The sequence below is a fragment of the Mesoplodon mirus genome (genome assembly GCF_964341445.2).
Source record: "Mesoplodon mirus genome assembly, chromosome: 3".
NCBI lineage: Eukaryota > Metazoa > Chordata > Mammalia > Artiodactyla > Ziphiidae > Mesoplodon > Mesoplodon mirus.
The window spans coordinates 15,077,212-15,095,059 of record NC_138978.1 but is presented as its reverse complement, the minus strand read 5'-3'; the positions used below and the strand labels follow the sequence as shown (position 1 = coordinate 15,095,059).

The window sequence follows — 17,848 nt, the reverse complement described above, 5'->3', positions numbered from 1 at the left end:
CTCCAGAACCGGGAAATAAATCTGTGTTGTTTATAAGCCACCCGGTTTACGGTGTTGATATGGCAGCCCGAACAGCCTTAGATACCAGCCTTATAGCCTGACTGCTTTAAACCTTCCACTTTACCCAGAGGAATGTGTCTCCTTTGTCTCTTACTCACTCCGACCCTCCTGTAGAGTGCCCTTCCTCGACTTTCACTTTCTTTGAATTCTACTTATGCTTTAAGGCCCAGCTCAAGACCCACTTCCTCCCCAGCTGACTGTCCTCTCCCAGTGATCTCTCCTCTCATTCAATTCCAACACTTCCTGTTCATATTACCCACAGATAACTTACACTTTATGGGCACTTAAACCTCTTGGCATTTGAGGAAGGTCAGAGTCAAGAAGGCCCAGAAATAATGAACGAAAAGGGAATTGGGGAAGGCAATTCTTTTTTCCCCCCTTCCTCACTCTACTCCTCATAAGCTAGTTATTGGTGTAAAGTCTGCAAACCCAGGACGAGAAGGGTCCCTTTCACTGCTCTCCTGCCTTTTCTTAAGACTCAAGTCAAAGCCCCAATCCTCTACCCATGGAGACAGTTCAGTTCAAATGCCCTCTCTTTGGAGAAGCCACGCCTGAGCAACCCAGTCAGAGTGAGAATGTGGTCTTTATGTTCATCCAACATGCATCTGATTTTTGCACAGTGGTTAAGAGTTCTGGCTTCAGGTAGATCTGGGGCTGAATCCAAAGTCTACTGCTCATGAACTTTGGATACCTGGAAGAGTGACTTCCCCCCTTTATATCTAAGTTTCCTCACCTGTAAAACAGGGATAACAGAACATAGCTCATAGGGATAGTCTGAGGCTTAAAAAAAATTGAAGATGATATACTAAGTACCTAGCATGGTGCTTGGCACATAGTAAGGTCTCAATAAATGCTGAGTGTTATATCAGGGTCGCTTATGAATTTACCTCTCACTCATAGGAGCCCTATGAAGCTCCAGTCTTACCCCCAAGCACTCAGCACAAGGTCCTGCACATAGCACTCAACAGTAAATAATCAGCAGATTTACTCCTCCCAGGAATATATGCATCTCAGGACACAAACTCTTAACAGTTGAAACCTAGCATGTGCTCAGGTATTTGTGGATGAACGAGTGGAAGAAACCTACTTGAGCAGGGGTTTTTACTTCTCTAGGAACACACTCGTTATCTCACGGCCTCAAGAGAGATACCTAGAATGAAGGCACAAGACCACTCGATTACACTCACATGGTGCTGCTCTGTGTGGTCTCACTAAACAGCAAAGTGTTGTTACAGAGAGAAAAGGTGCCAGTTAGTACAGGCATGATCTGAATGCTCAAGTGGGGAACTCTGGTCTCCTGACCTGGCTGTTAAATTCTTTAAGGGCAAGAACCATGCCCCATACACCCTTATACTCCTCACAGCTCCTGGTAAAGTGCTGGCACACAGACCAAGCTGAAACATCTGTTTGACCTCTACTCTACACACTTCCTTCTATTTTTTTTTTTGCAGTGCGCAGGCCTCTCACTGCTGTGGCCTCTCCCGTTGCGGAGCACAGGCTCCAGACGCGCAGGCTCAGCGGCCATGGCTCACGGGCCCAGCTGCTCCACGGCATGTGGGATCTTCCCGGACCGGGGCACGAACCCGTGTCCCCTGCATCGGCAGGCGGACTCTCAACTACTGCGTCACCAGGGAAGCCCTACACACCTCCTTCTTATAGCTCCTTATTCTAAACCCATTTACTCCCGTTTCTTATAGAGGTATCCTAGAAATTAGGATGCCAAATAAGGGGAGGTAGGAAGATAAAGGAATACACTGCAAAATACAAAACTGGTTAAGAAATAATTAAAGAAAAACCTATTACAAAGAAAAGATTGGCAAGTGAAACAATAACCCCTGGGCTTGTTAGTCAGCTGTCCAAAGGACTAGTGCCATGTTTAACGGACAACAGTCTTCCCTTCTCCCTGTGTCAGGTCAGAACGTTGGATGTAGAGACAAAGACACAAAAGATGGAGACGTCACCTGAGTCAACAAAGGCTTTCACAGGATGTCCATTCACTTTGCAGTTAATATAAAGCATCACTACTTGGCCAAAACTTTCCGGAGCCTCTTCCATAGCTATTGTCATGTTTTCCTCAATGTTCTGTTGCCTGTAACAAACCAAAACCAGGCACACTAAAAGCATTATTTCCATGAAGAGCAATCTGTTTCAAAGTCACAATATTAAAAACAGACCTGTACATATCTTTTGCTCCAACTATAGCAGCTGAGTCATGGAAATGGAGATTGGTGTTCTATCCTGAAATATGTGATTTAGTAGGAGGAAGTGAGATACATAATTGGCAGAAAATCTAAAGGCATACAAATCACCTTCATGTAAAAACAGTTATGTTCCCTTTACAAGCTCAGAAACAGGAAAACAAACTTCTGGAGAGTAAGGGTCACAACCCTTTTTATCCTGTAGAATATTAGAATTTCATCAATGCTCCAATTTAAACTGAGGATTTACTGGGTATCTGGGTACATTTCCTATGTCCACTGCATTAAAAATAGTTTGCAAATATAATACACAGATGTTTCAACTGCTTGTGTTACATCTGCTGCTTAATTTCCCAATCTGTAAAAAGTTAGATTAGTTTCTAATCTGTAAAACGAGAACAATAATTTCTATCATAGGATCACTGAGAGGTATAAAGCATCTAGTACACAATGCTAAGGTAAGAGCAGATGCTCAAAAATATCTAACTACCTGGCTGTCACTTAGAAAACTATACACACATATGTATCATAGTTCACCTGGTCCATCAAAACATTTCTTCAAAATTGAATGTATTCTAATTCTTACATGAGAAAAGCACATAAAACGGAGTTCCAGCTTACTCCAGCATCTCATGTCTTCCTCCCCAACTCTTCTAAAAACATTATCAAACACTACAAACATTAATTTAAACTAGGGCTGGGACCAGGCAACTTTGCTGAAGACTGAGACAATTACAGAACAGGGTCCAAGGTGTGATCAATTACAGCTGTAAGCCAGAGGCTGGCAAACTACAGCCCACTGTTTATGGGAACACATCCACACCGTTCACATAGCTGCTTTCACACTGCACTGGCAGAACTGAGTGCTACCGACAGAGACTGCATGGCTGGCAAAGCCTAAAATATTCACTACCTGGCTCCTTATGGAAGAAGTTTGCTGACCTCTATTCTAAACTGTAGCGCCAGTCCCTTCTGTAATAATATTCTAGCCATCAATTGTATTGATGGCTTTATCAGCCAGTCTATAATAAAATATTAAATTTTTCAGAAAGTCAAAGGTAAACTTGTTTAATTTAGCCTGGCAAATATGCAAGCTACTATATACCTCAGTGTACATGTACCATGTGTAATCACTGGTGTAGCGTATCAAATAAAACTGCTATAGGCATTCTATACAATTCCACAGTTTTTCTCCTAGGTCACATTATTAAATTTAAAAATAACCTAAAATTAGTTGTGCACTCCTGACCTTACACTGACTCCAACCAAGATACATTTCAGCAAAAAATCATCTGAAATAATACCAGTTACTTTGGCTATCCTGGGCTCTATGTCACTTTACAGGCACAAGGTTTTCTCCTTTAAAAGAACACATGCATTGTCCCAGTTCCCCTACCTCACCCCTGGGAAGAAACATGAGCCCTATGGATGTGCCTCATTTCACCTCTCTTCCAATAGCTTGGTGTCCTGGTTTGGCTATGATGCCTCCCCACTGCCCCGCCCACCCCTCCTGCTTCCTGGCTTGAATGCAACTGTTCTTGAGAGTTATGTCAGGCTCACTTATAGCTGCAATGCGGTCTAGTTCAGAAAACACAAATATCTTCCCATTTCTCTGCGTAGATTTAACTAGCGAGATGTTTCTCAAAGATAGTTATTAGTATCCAATACAATAATGGGAACATATACAGACAAGAACACAAGTGAACGGCTTAGGGCTACCAACTGATTCTGGTGTGTTTACATTTCTCTGATTTCAAATGTACTCGGAGAAATAAGAAACCCTTTATTTGACTTCCAAGTTAACAGTGTAATATAATGACCAAGTTAGGCTTCACTTAAGTAACCAAAGATGATGATCAGCCCCTAAAAGGAGTAGCCTTACAGTTATTGTTCTTAGTTATACTAAGGCCTTCACAATTAGCAATAAACCGAATCTGGGATGGGCGAAAGCAACTGTTCTTTTATTCAAAGGGACTGACTGAACAGCTTCTTGCTTGTGACTAGTAAGGGGACCAAGGTTGGCACTAGCATCCTTGTACCTGCTTAGGCCCCACCTCTTAAGATTCTTTCTATCTATCTATCTATCTATCTATCTATCTATCTATTTATGACTGTGTTGGGTCTTCGTTGCTGTGTGTGGGCTTTCTCTAGTTGCGGCGAGCGGGGGATACTTTTCAATGCGGTGCGAGGGCTTCTCATTGCGGTGGCTTCCCTTGTTGTGGAGCACAGGTTCTAGGTGTGCGGGTTTCAGTAGTTGTGGCGCGTGGGCTTATTTGCTCCGCGGCATGCGGGATCTTTCCGGACCAGGGCTTGAACCCATGTCCCCTGCATTGGCAGGCGGATTCTTAACCACTGTGCCACCAGGGAAGTCCCACCCCTTAAGATTCTGATTCATCAGATTTGGGAGTAAAGCCTGAGCACCTGCATTTTTAAAAGCTTCTCGTATGACTTTAATGCTGCCCCAGGTGAGAAACATAGCATTAGAGAATCTGGAGCTGGAAACCAGTCCTGCAGTCAGTTTATCTGCTATGGCCAGTACACGAACTGTGGAAGGAAAACGGACTTAGGACTATAAGGTTCCTCTTTGTACAGCTCTCTCTAATTCAGTCATGTCCAAGCCCTGGATTTAATCAGGGCTCATGCATTATGTCTAAGGAAAGAGAGTCCAATCAGTTTGAATAGCCAGCCTAGTAGTCTCACCAAACTGGGGGCTTCTGCTCAGTCCTGGGGTCATCTGCCTGCAGCTGCCTTAATAATGTGCTGTGGGCTAGTCAGGGAGTCTTTATCAAAATTTTAGAAAGTCATTAAGTTAGGTAGCTGTATTTTTGTAATATTGAATCAAAATGCAAGGAAAATGGAAGAGGAGAGAATAAACTAGAAGACTGAAGCTACTACGTCAGATGCAAAATAAGGAATCTACCTCAAAGCAGATGCCCAACAAATACAAGATCACCCGGAGTTTGGGAACTCTAGATTCTCTAAATCTTGCTCTTTGGGCAAAGGAGTCATTACCTTATATCTTCTTCTATCTTTGCCTGAGCTTCAAGATCAAAAGGGTCCGCAGAAAAGAGACGAATCCTTTCTTGCTCTCTCCGGGCTCGGTCCTGCTGCTGCTCCACCAGGACCCTAGAAAATTTCTCTGCAAGAACAGTGGGAAAAATCTTAAAAGCCATTATATTTTCATTCTTTATTAGTATTTTTCCACACTGAACAATTTCTCAAAATACAACTGTAAGAGATGCAGAAAGGATGGCTAAAAATCATTTAAAATGAGCAATTACGTTTACTTTCTATTCTCTGAAGACAAGATTACTTCTTCACCTAAATTTAGTGTAAAGAAATAATGTATTTGCTGGGGCTTCCCTGGTGGTGCAGTGGTTAAGAGTCTGCCTGCCAATTCAAGGGACACGGGTTCGAGCCCCGGTCCAGGAAGATCCCACATGCCGTGGAGCAGCTAAGCCCGTGCGCCACAACTACGGAGCCTGTACTCTAGAGCCCACGGGCCACAACTACTGAGTCCATGTGCCACAACTAATGACGCCCGCGCGCCTAGAGCCCGTTCTCTGCAACAAGAGAAGCCACCGCAATAAGAAGCCCGTGCACCACAACGAAAAGCAGATCCCGTTCACCACAACTAGAGAAAGCCCGCGCACAGCAACAAAGGCCCAACATAGTCAAAAATAGAAACAAACAAACAAATAAATAAATTTATATTAAAAAAAAAGAAATAATGTATTTGCAGACATCATCTCAGAGATGAATGACTTTTCACTTTAAGTCAGTGTGGCAGATAAATGATGCTACCCCTCCCCCCCACTGCCCTTATTACCCTATTACCTAGAAATAAAACAGAGCACTACTATCCCTCTCTCCCTCTTCTACTTTTGTTTCCTTTACAACACACTCTGCCTTAAAGCAGACAAATTATAAGCAAACTACTGTTTGTCTATATTACCCGATGGATACTAAGCAGGAAAATTAGCAAAGAGAAAACATTGCTTGCTATAAGATGGATGTATGTTACAAGAACCACCTTTATTTGCTATTTCGTAAATGTGAGTACATTCAAATGTATAAATGTAAAAGTGCCATCATCATGGTCTTTGGCAATTAGACACGCTGCATAAGACATTAAAGAAACCAAAATAATGGTCATATGAACTAATACACACAACATGGATGAATCTAAAAAACACTGAGTGAAAGACGCCTGACACAAGGGAGGACATACTATGTGATTCCATTTACATGAAGATGAAAATTAGGCAAAACTAACCTCTAAGTATCAGAATACTGGAGCCTATAAGGGGAGGAAACTGACTAGAAGAGAACATAATGGAGCTTTCTGGAGTGAAAGAAATGTTCTCTATTGTGATTGGGGTGCTGGTTACATTAGTTTGTCAAAACTCAACGAACTGTATACCTAAAATCTAAGTATTTCTCTGTAGGTAAATATTACCTAAATTTTAAAAATGGTTGAGGAATAAGTTATTAAGTGTCTGTTGTGTTTTAAAATTTAATCAGTAGGGTTTCATAAACCCAGGAGTGAAACTGGAGAAATGTACAGAGGAAACTTTATTCATAAAGATGCCTAAAAACAAATGTTCTGTTAAATACAAGAATGGCTAAAATATAGCCCCAAATAAACTGTTGGTGACAACCGCACTACTGTTAACTTTAGCATGAATGAGAATAAAGGGGTTGCACTTTGCCAAACAGGCTGATGGCACTGGACCTGTTTTCCTGGAACTAAATCATTTTAACTGGCATCAGCTGGTTAACTGGTACTCTCTTTAACTGAGGTTCTAACTAAACAGGTTAAAATATCAGTACCTGGTCATTACAAGATATTATCTGCAAAAAAAAAAAAACACACACACACACACACACACAAAAGAACAAACAAAAAACCCCCTGAATCACTATGCTGTACACCTGAAACTAACGCAACATTGTAAATCAATTATACTTCAATTTAAAAAAATCTGTACCTGGGTTATACACTGCTAAAGTAATTAGGGAAAAAACAGGAAGGAAAGGAAAACGAAGGTGCTGGTTGAGCTGCTTCAGAACTCTACATAGTCCTAAAACTCTGTCACTATTGCCAACTAACTCAGCCTTTGACATCAGCAGTAATTTACCTCTCACGGACCAACTGATATGTTCAATACAACATGTGACACAGTGGGCTGAACACACCAGTTGCTTGAGTTTCTCCACATTTGCTGTGATACAACTATTCACCTCAGGTCAGCTTGACAGCCTTCCAATTTCATAAGCTTACCAAGATCTCCACTGAGCAGAGCATCTGCCAAGGGTGGATTGCGTTCCTTCAACAAGGACAGCTCATGGGGGTTGGCCAGCAACATGTCTCGGAGCAAGGCTGGATTGTCCAGGCCCTGAGGAGATGAAGCTACCTCTCCAGGAGATGAGTGGGACTGCTGTGCTCCTGTTGGCTGGCGCTGCCGGGTGTTTGACGTGCCAGGCACAGCTATGCTACGGAAGTCTATTCGGGGTAAGTCTGTTGGGGAAAATCGATTCGAAGTTTACTTCAAATGACTCCATAAAAACAAGTATTTGAAGGAAACAGCAGATTTGCACATATGTGGTATGCAATAGTAGTAGATGGTAATCACAGACATTCCGAATGCCCTTTCCCTGGTTCTTTCTCATGCTGACCTTGAATACAAAGACTGCAGTCCAAGAGTGAACAGGTAGGAAAGAACAGAAAAACAGGGGGTTGGGGATTAGAGAGAGGGATAGGAAGACAATGGTAATAATCCCAAATTCTTGGCTTATAAAATATCCCAGGATAATAAGTTTTTACTTACTTATGTCTTTAAAAAAGCAAAGCCAATCTCAAACATAACCACGTAAAGCTGGATGTGGCTCTTAAGAAAAATCCTAGTCTGCTTTCACATATGCTCCAAAGAGCCCTGACACCTTGGGTAAAGAATACCATACATATCAAGTGAACAGCATAAATGTTAGATGTTAACTTCTACAAGTATGTGCCACACTTATTAGTTCTTTGAATTTACACTTTCATCTGTGCATCACTGCTAACTCTTCTCATACCCTGGGAAGCTAGTAGGTGTAATCATTTCACAGGAGACAAAAAAAGAAAAGAAACGTGCACAGGTTCTCAGTGCTGAGTACACCAAAAGATTTAACAGGTTCACAGGCTACACTCCCAGGTTCCATACTCCAGGGTGAGCTGACCTTATTAAAATGAAAGGAATTTATTTATAAGGGAATAAAAGGGAACCTTATTTATAAGCGAACCTTACCCAAAGGACCCACATATTGTATGATTCCATTTATGAAATGTCCAGAAAAGGAAAATACAGAGACTGAAAGTAGACTAATGGTTGCCTAGGGCTAGGAGGCATAAGGGCAGATGGGGAATGACTGCTAATGAGTACAGAGTTTCTTGTAAAGATGATGAAAATGTGCTAAAATTGATCATAGTGATGGTTAGGCAATTCTGAATATACTAAAAATCACTGAATTGTACCCTTTAAATGAGTGAATTGTATGGTAGTGAATGATATCTCAATAAAGCTGTTATTGAAAAAAAGAGTTGTATTTTTAAATAGGAAAAAGAAAAGAAAAAACATAAAACCCTAGGTATAACCAGAATGACGGGCTAAGACTGAGTGAATCCACATTTCTTCAACCCCAAAATGTATCTGATGATTGCACCTGCTCCAAGTCTGGGGCTGTCCTGAAGCCTTTTGGTCTTCAAAGAGAAAAAGAAAATGCTTAAACTCAGGAGTAAGGTTTGTGCCTCTTAGCATGGGTTCAACTAGGCACTTTTCTTCATACAGACCTCAGCTGGCTCTGTGTGTGTGTGTGTGTGTGTGTGTGTGTGTGTGTGTGTGTGTGTGTGTGTGTGTGTGTGTGTGTGTGTGTGTGTGTGTGTGTGTGTTCGAACATGAACTTCGAACCAATGAAAAAGTGAAGTGAATAAGATGATCTTTGTGAGGTAGTTAATCTAGGTCAACCAGCAAAACATATATGGGTGGGTCTTCCTTACGGGTTGAGAAATTTTTATCTCAACCCTGTTATACTTATCTTGAGAGTCCACTCACTTCAGAATAATTTTGAAAAACTTGTTTGTTTACAAGTTTTTGTCCCTGTGGACTCTCTTGTCCCTGTGGCACAGCACAGGAAAAACAAGAAACAGTGAATCTCAGAACTAACAATTTCACCAAATTAACCACAGGAAGATTTAGGCTTTCCTGATTGGCTTATCTGAACCCCTTCCCTTTCTAAAGTTGAACAGTAGCCCCAACGGAATAATGTAATCTGGATCTGAAAGTAACAGGGCTTGATGGTCTCCTTATAGCTCCAGTTTCAGGCTGAATGGAAGCACTGTGTTCTAAACTGGAGTCGGTCATCACCCAGACACCTAAACTCCTCTGAGTATCAGAAGCAAGCTAGGGACCCTCTCTCCATCAAATGCACAGATGCCCACACAATTCTGCACACTATTTCAAGGACACAGAAACTTCCTAACTCCCAAGGCACAGATTCTAGATGTAGCATCTAAGATAAATAACAGTTTCTTTTTACATGATTAACAAAGATGGTGGGAAAGAACCAGAATTTGGTGGTCAGCTGCTTAAGGTTCATAAGGCTCAGTGTAACGGGAAAAGCAGCAAGGTTTAAATCCTGTGCCTTCACTTACTAGCTATGAAGATATTATTTAAAAATTGTCAAGAGGTATCTCTTTCCTACTACAGTTATGAGATGACTTGAAATGTGGGTGCAAGTGCCTGGCTGACTGTAAAATGTTCAGCAAAGGCCTATCACTGAGTGCCAGACACAAAGCAGCAAAAGTCAGCCAGAAGGCACAGGCATACGCAGGCTCTCAAGTCCTTCTCAAGGATAAAATGATCACTGATAACAACAGAAGCTAATATTTACTAACGGCTTGCTATATGCTGAAGGTTTTACATGCATTATTCTCCCATCAACCCTAGGAGTTGTGGTTAATTATAGCACACATCTTACAGATGAGGAAATGGACTTAGAGTGCTAACTTGTCCGAAGTTACCCAGCAAGCAAGTGGCAGAGTCAGGATCTGTACCCTGGCAGTCTGAATCCAAGGCAAATCCAAAACTCTGAACTATGCTATCTACTAATGCTTGCCAGGGCTGTGAAACCATTATGAGATGACTTACTTGGGAACTGCACCGAAGGGCGAGGGTCTGCATTCTCCTTCTGTCGTAAAATCACAACGTCGCCATCTTTTAAGCCGTAAGAAGCCAGTGATCTGTGGTTGTCTGTGAGAGGTCTTTCAGCGTAGACAATCTGCAACCAGAAAAGATTTAATAGCATAAAGCACCGAACAAAACAGAAAGACTACAGTTTTCCCCTTCATTAGAGAATGTCACTCCCTGCTCAAAACCCTCCAGTGATTTCCCATCATACCTAGAATAAGAGCCAAAATCCTTCTCGTCAACTACTAGACCCAAACAATTTGGCTCCCTGGCTCCCCCATGACCTCATCTCATACCACGATTGCTATTCCTCAAACAATACCAGCAACTTCCCCCTCAAGGCTGTTTCACTTGTTGTTCTCTCTACCTGAGGAATGTTCTTTCCCTCATTTTTTTAAGGTCTCTGATCAAACACTACCTCTTCAGAGTCCTTCCCTAATATTTAAAATGCACCCTCACCTCCCATATTATATATTTTTTCTTTATGGTCTCTCTGTCCCACTAAAATGTAAGCTACTCTGAGGACAAGGACTTTACTTTTTTCACCATATCCCAAATGCCTAGAACAGGTGCCTGGTAGATAAATAATACCCAAGTATTTGCTGAATTAAAGGACAAATAAATCTATGGGAAGCAGACAATTTTAGATTTAATATTGAGCAGGGAGGGAAATGGGAATGATTTATTCTGGGGATGATAACTGCAATACTATTAAATAATATGTTCACTCCCCACCCACAAGTTTTAGTGAGATATAACTGACATACAACACTATATTAGTTTTAGTTGTACAACATAATGATTTGATATATGTATATATTGTAAAGTGATTACCATGATATGTTTTGTTAACATCCATCACCCCATACAGTTATAAATTTTTCTTCTTGTGATGAGAACTTTTAAGATCTACTCTTAGCAACTTTCAAATATATGATACAGTGTTAACTCCAGTCACCCTGCAGTACACGACTGTACCGTGTCCACTTTTAAATGATCTCGCACGCTGGCAAGTCTGAAAGGTTCCCAAATACCAAGCTTCCTGAGTTCTTCCTTCTCTGTGACCTTCCCCAAACTTTTATTACTCTTATGTTTATGAGTGGAAGATAACAGTGGAAGAAGTTTAAAAGAGAACAATTAAACAGATGGAAAAAAGGATCAGGGATGTATTACTAAGGAAAATATTTTTATGATGTGCCATTGAACACTGAAGAAAGCCTGAGAGCATAAAAATAGATGAAACAACGGGCTATGGCAAGAAAAGGGACAAAGGGCATACTATGATTTCACCATGAAGGAACACAAAACCGAACCTGCATTATGACCTACTCTGTAGAGGGGCATTCAGAATAAACTCTGGCTTTGAAAGGTTTTCTTCCTAACAGTTCACTTTCCACGAGGCCACTGGCAAACTGAGGAACTTGAGGTCTGTCCTGGCTCTGACAGGGCCCCCGTCACTCAGCTGGTCCAGGCTTCACAGTTCCCATTTGTCAAGCAAGCAGTTGGGGCTAGATAATCATTATACCTATCCCTTCCAGGTCTTTCTGCTACACCACCATTTTACAATGTTTCCTCAAGTGTCCTCATAGCTCTCATAGTAAAATTGCCTGACACAGAACCTGAAAAATACAGGATTTAAACTGGGGGGAAAAAAAAAGATCTGTCATATCTGCTCTCAGAATTTGCAATGACATGAGAAATAGAACAGGAAACTCAATTTAGTTCCTTCCAAAATCAAATACTTCTGGGGTTGAACAAAAAAAAGATCTGCAGAATTTATAGGCTGAATTATATTTTTTAAGTTCTATACAGGACTAGGAAAAGTATTGTTAGTTCTTACCCTCACCTGCAAAGTTAAAATATGTTACAATAGATTGCAACTGTCATTCTATCGACCCATTCACTCTCCCTTATTTATGCATATATCTCATAGTAAAAGTACACCAGAATCAACATAGATGGTTTGCAATACAACCTGAGCCATATCATAACTTCTGGGATTGCTTTAAAAACCACCACAAATCTGAAGTGACAAGTGTCAAGGGTTGAGGTGTGCAGTAAGAAAGAGGCATGCAAGAGAAATGCCATACAGGCAGCTCCTACAAGGGGGCTTCAACTCTGTGAAGCAACCATAATGAAAGTACCAGTGGCCTAAGGCCTACTCCTTAATTTTCCAGGGTCAGAAATTCAACTATCAGTATATTTAGAGACACACGATCAGTCAACGTATTCTAACTGTACTTATAAGAGAACATTTACTTGTCTACAATGACAAATCAAACTCAGAAGAATCAGAATGCTCCTATCCACAAGATCACTGAATTTTCTTCAGGCTGGAAATGCTACGTGGAAAGCCATATTAAAATGGCAGATGGCTACTGCTGAGTGAGCTCCTACTGGGAGCCAGCATGTTACTAGGTTCTCACAGTCTTCCACCTAATCCCCATATCCTCTCGTTTAAGTCTCATGATCAACTTATGAGGTAGATATTAATTGTCCCATTTTATATACAGGGAAACAAATGGCCGTTAGGTGACCTGAGGCTCCATAGCTATTGAGAAGAGAACTGGGATTGGAACCACATCTGCCTGACTTTACAGCCCATACTCTTTCCTAGTACCACATACAGCTTTCCCAAATATAAGTCCAAAGTGGCATGGTGAATTAGCTGCGTGACCTTTACAAGAGCTATTGAGCCACCTATCACTACTAAGGGCCTCTACTCACCAGGGGGATCAAACACTGTCCACTGCTCAATGTATCCCCTGCCCTGAACATGAAGAAAGGAGCACTACCAACCCCTCACTCTTTGGATTCCCATTTTACAGATGCCATACATCATTCCATCACTGTTCAGCTAAACAGTTTTTCCTCAGCGGACAACATAATTTTTTAAAAAGAAGGCGGCCTGATCTAACAACAAAAATGTAAGATCCAGGTAGTCAGTACCATCCAACATGTAACATGAAGTATGGAAGATTGCTATCTGCCCCAATCTCCTAAAAATACTAGACTGGAGAATGTGGGTAAGGATCAAACATTCTTCATACTGACAAAGCAGCAGGTTTATACCATTCTAGTCCAAGGACATAGATGAGATAAACAGTAGCTTAGTTGAAATTATAAATGCCATAAAGAACTGTTTTTTTTTGTTGTTGTTGTTAAAATAGGCTTAAGAATCTAAGACAATTATTCTGCAGCTTAAGTTCCAGAATAAATCTGAATGATTTTCCAACTTAGTATGAGTATCTAGTAGACCAATGGTTTCAAATTTCTACCAGTCAAAACAAAATGAGTTTTGTTTATGGCACTGGTGATACTTTCTACCATTCATAATATCCAGCTCAAAGGTTATAAGGCTCAAAATTCAAGTTTTGCCAGTTATAAGAACATACAACAGGAAAATTTATACAACTACAAGTCTTTTTTTTTTTTTTTTGAGGTATGCGGGCCTCTCACTGTTGTGGCCTCTCCCGTTGTGGAGCACAGGCTCCGGACGCACAGGCTCAGCGGCCATGGCTCACGGGCCCAGCCGCTCCGCGGCACGTGGGATCTTCCCGGACCGGGGCACGAACCCGTGTCCCCTGCATCGGCAGGCGGACTCTCAACCACTGCGCCACCAGGGAAGCCCTGCTACAAGTCTTAATCTCCAAAACTGGCATAACTGCTGGTACTTCTCCAGAGAAGGCACCCTAGAGACTGAAGTTGCATCTTAACCAATACTTAACAATACACTAATGAATATAACTCCAAAGCCTTCAGGCATGATGTCAAATGCTTCCTGGTCTCTGAATGAGAGATTCCAATCAATCAACACATATCATAACAGTACATTTCTAGCATTAAGGATCATAAACTGGCCACGAAACCCTTGGAACCACATTTGAATGGCTTCATAATAGTATCTACCATTAATTAAAAGCCCACTATATGCCAAGTGATCTACACATACCATCCCATGTAACAGTCAGCTTGACTTTTACAACCCTTCTGGAAGACCACTTGACAATAGTTACTAAAAGCCTCCCAAAAGACCTGGCAATTCCATATCTAAGACTTTATCCTGAGGAAATAATCAGAAATGGAGACAAAGCCTTAAGTATAGGGCTTCCCTGGTGGCGCAGTGGTTGAGAATCTGCCTGCCAATGCAGGGGACACAGGTTCGAGCCCTGGTCTGGGAAGATCCCACATGCCATGGAGCAACTAGGCCCATGAGCCACAACTACTGAGCCTGCTTATCTGGAGCTTGTGCTCCGCAACAAGAGAGGCCGTGACAGTGAGAGACCTGCGCACCGTGATGAAGAGTGGCCCCCGCTCGCCGCAACTAGAGAAAGCCCTCGCCCAGAAACGAAGACCCAAAACAGCCAAAAATAAATATAAATAAATAAAAATTAAAAACAAAAAAACAGAAACCTGAGGGACATCCTAGATTCCTCTTTTAAAAAAAAGCCTTAAGTATATAGGTATCCATGGACATGTTACTCATAACTGCCTCCAAATGTCCCCAATTCAATTCAAATGCCCAGCAAGGGACTTCCCTGGAGGCAAAGTGGTTAAGAATCCACCTGCCAATGCAGGGGACATAGGTTCAAGCCCTGGTCTGGGAAGATCCCACATACCGTGGAGCAACTAAGTTCGTGCGCTACAACTACTGAGCCTGCGCTCTAAAGCCCCCAAGCCACAACTACTGAGCCCACGTGCCACAGCTACTGAAGCCCACGTGCCTAGAGTCCGTGCTCCACAACAAGAGAAGCCACCGCAATGAGAAGCCCGCGCACCGCAACGAAGAGTAGCCCCCGCTCGCCCCAACTAGAGAAAGCCCACGTGCAGCAACGAAGACCCAACGCAGCCAAATTTTAAATAAATAAATAAATAAATAGTAGACCATCACAAACTCTCTTGTCTCCCTCCCTCCCTCCCTTCTTTTTTTTAAAGGTATTTTTAAAAATTAATTTATTTATTTTTGGCTGTGTTGGGTCTTTGTTGCTGCATGCGGGCTTTCTCTAGTTGCAGTGAGTGGGGGCTACTCTTCGTTGTGGTGCACAGGCTTCTCATTGCGGTGGCTTCTCTTGTTGCAGAGCATGGGCTCTAGGCGCCTGGGCTTCAGGAGTTGTGGCTCGCGAGCTCTATAGAGTGCAGGCTTAGTACCTGTGGCACACGGGCTTAGTTGCTCCGTGGCATGTGGGATCTTTCCGGACCAGGGCTCGAACCCGTGTCCACTGCATTGGCAGGCGGATTCTTAACCACTGCGCCACCAGGGAAGCCCTCCTTTCCTTCTTAAAAAAAAAAAAAAAAAAAAGCACAGCAAAAGGAAAACTGTTAAATAAATTGCAGTACATCTGTATGACGGTATATTATGTGGCCATTAAAATGATAAATTGCAAGAACTTGAAATGTTATGGTAAAATGCTGACAATGCAGTGTTGACTGAAGAAAGATATGAAATTGTTTATTACAGTTCAGGCCATATATTTTAAAGATATATTTTAACTATATAAGAAGAAAAAAGCTTAGAAAAAAATACATTAAAAAGTAAACTGCAGTTATCTCTGAGTTATAAGGTAATAAGTAATGGTGTTCTTTTCTCCTTTTCTATATGTTACAAGTTTTCTATAATGAATATGTGGTATTTATCAGAAAAGAAATACATGAAGATTACTCGTGAAAATAAACATGCCAAGACCAGCTACAATAGAAGTTCTGTTTCTACTGGTTTATAATAGTGTTTTGGGCTTCTCTGTTGGCGCAGTGGTTGAGAATCCGCCTGCCAATGCAGGGGACACAGGTTCGAGCCCTGGTCTAGGAAGATCTCACATGACGTGGAGCAAATAAGCCCGTGAGCCACAACTACTGAGCCCATGTGCCACAACTACTGAAGCCCACGCGCCTAGAGCCCGTGCTCCACAACAAGAGAGGCCACCGCAATGAGAAGCCCACACACTGCAACGAAGACCCAACACGATCAAAAATAAATAAATAAATGTATTTAAAAATAGTAACAATAAATAAAATCGTGCTTTACAGGGACTTCCCTGGTGGCGCAGTGGTTAAGAATCTGCCTGCCAATGCAGAGGACACAGGTTTGAACCCTGGTCCAGGAAGATCCCACATGCTGCAGAGCAACTAAGCCCGTGCGCCACAACTACTGAGCCCCCGTGCCACACCTACTGAAGCCCGAGCGCCTAGAGCCCGTGCTCAACAAGAGAAGCCACTGCAATGAGAAGCCCACGCACCGCAACAAAGAGTAGCCCCCGCTCACCACCAACTAGAGAAGGCCTGTGTGCAGCAACGAAGACCCAATGCAGCCAAAAATAAAATAAATATGCAAATAAATAAATAAAAATAAACAAAATAGTGTTTTACAAACCACAGATCATGCTGTGTGCAGAGCTGCATTTCCAGGATCATACAGTTACTGCTATTATTTGGTATTTAAATATGCCTTCGTTTGAGAGTTCTTATACAGTCTGCACACTTTTTTTTTTTAACCACATGCCACCTACAGGGGTAAATTATAACAATCTTTCAAAAATGCAAAGATATTAATTTCAAGTGAAGCTAAGTTCTTAATAATTGTTTGAAGTTCCTCTAGCCAAGTCTGCATCAAAGCATCAAACAGGGCCATGCCTGGCTTCCAAACCCACACTTGTGTTAAGAGATGGAACATGCCCAGCTTCAATCACATGTGCAAGTGGAGATTGTTCCTATTCTAAATTTGTTTTCACTGCATTATAACTACTATAATCAGACTAGAGCTGTTAAAAATTAACACCCTTTCCAAGCATATCCTTATGCACAGTCGATGCTGATGTTGAAAGACTGAATTATAAACCAGTGATCCTTAATGTGGGGCAGACATGCGACACAGTTCTTTAAGGATGTAGGAAGAAAACAGAAAATAATTAGAATTTGCATTTCCCTTTTGGTTCATCCTTCCTTAAATTCTATCCTGTGACTGTTAATAATGACCTAAGGTATTACTTCATGTATATAATTGATGTTTACATCTATTATATACATGTAATATACATGCATTTATATTATGCATATGCCATTAGTTCATATATATTATTTATTATATACATCAAAAAGATGCATGCTCCAAAACATTTTACCCAGAGGGATACGTGACCGAAAAAGTTTGCAGACCAGTGGTCTGGACACACAGTAACAGGAGAGAATAGCCAGAAACAAGAAAAAAAAAATTCCCGTTAGAAGTGGGAGTCAGAAATGGAGGTGAAGGAATGAGAACAGAGAAGGGAAGTAAGAGGAGTAAAGGTAAAGAGACCAGGAGAACTTGGAGAGGAAGATGAGTAATATGGGAGAACGCTGGGAGGTAAAGGAGGGGTGGGGGGGAGGCCC

General features: G+C 41.7%; 1 protein-coding gene across 3 annotated transcripts in view; it reads right to left on the bottom strand.

Annotated features, from left to right (window-relative positions):
• Positions 1 to 17,848, bottom strand: part of DDI2 (DNA damage inducible 1 homolog 2) — a 34,884-nt gene that overhangs the window by 14,844 nt on the left and 2,192 nt on the right. For 2 of the 3 annotated variants that reach the window (XM_082613036.1, XM_082613037.1), the window contains exons 2-5: positions 10,448 to 10,577; positions 7,543 to 7,779; positions 5,271 to 5,397; positions 2,022 to 2,149 (exon numbers count right to left, since the gene is read on the bottom strand). In XM_082613036.1, coding sequence (XP_082469162.1) covers positions 2,022 to 2,149; positions 5,271 to 5,397; positions 7,543 to 7,779; positions 10,448 to 10,577 — 622 coding nt within the window. The remainder of the gene's footprint in view (positions 1 to 2,021; positions 2,150 to 5,270; positions 5,398 to 7,542; positions 7,780 to 10,447; positions 10,578 to 17,848) is intronic. The other variant, XM_082613038.1, reaches the window with a different exon arrangement.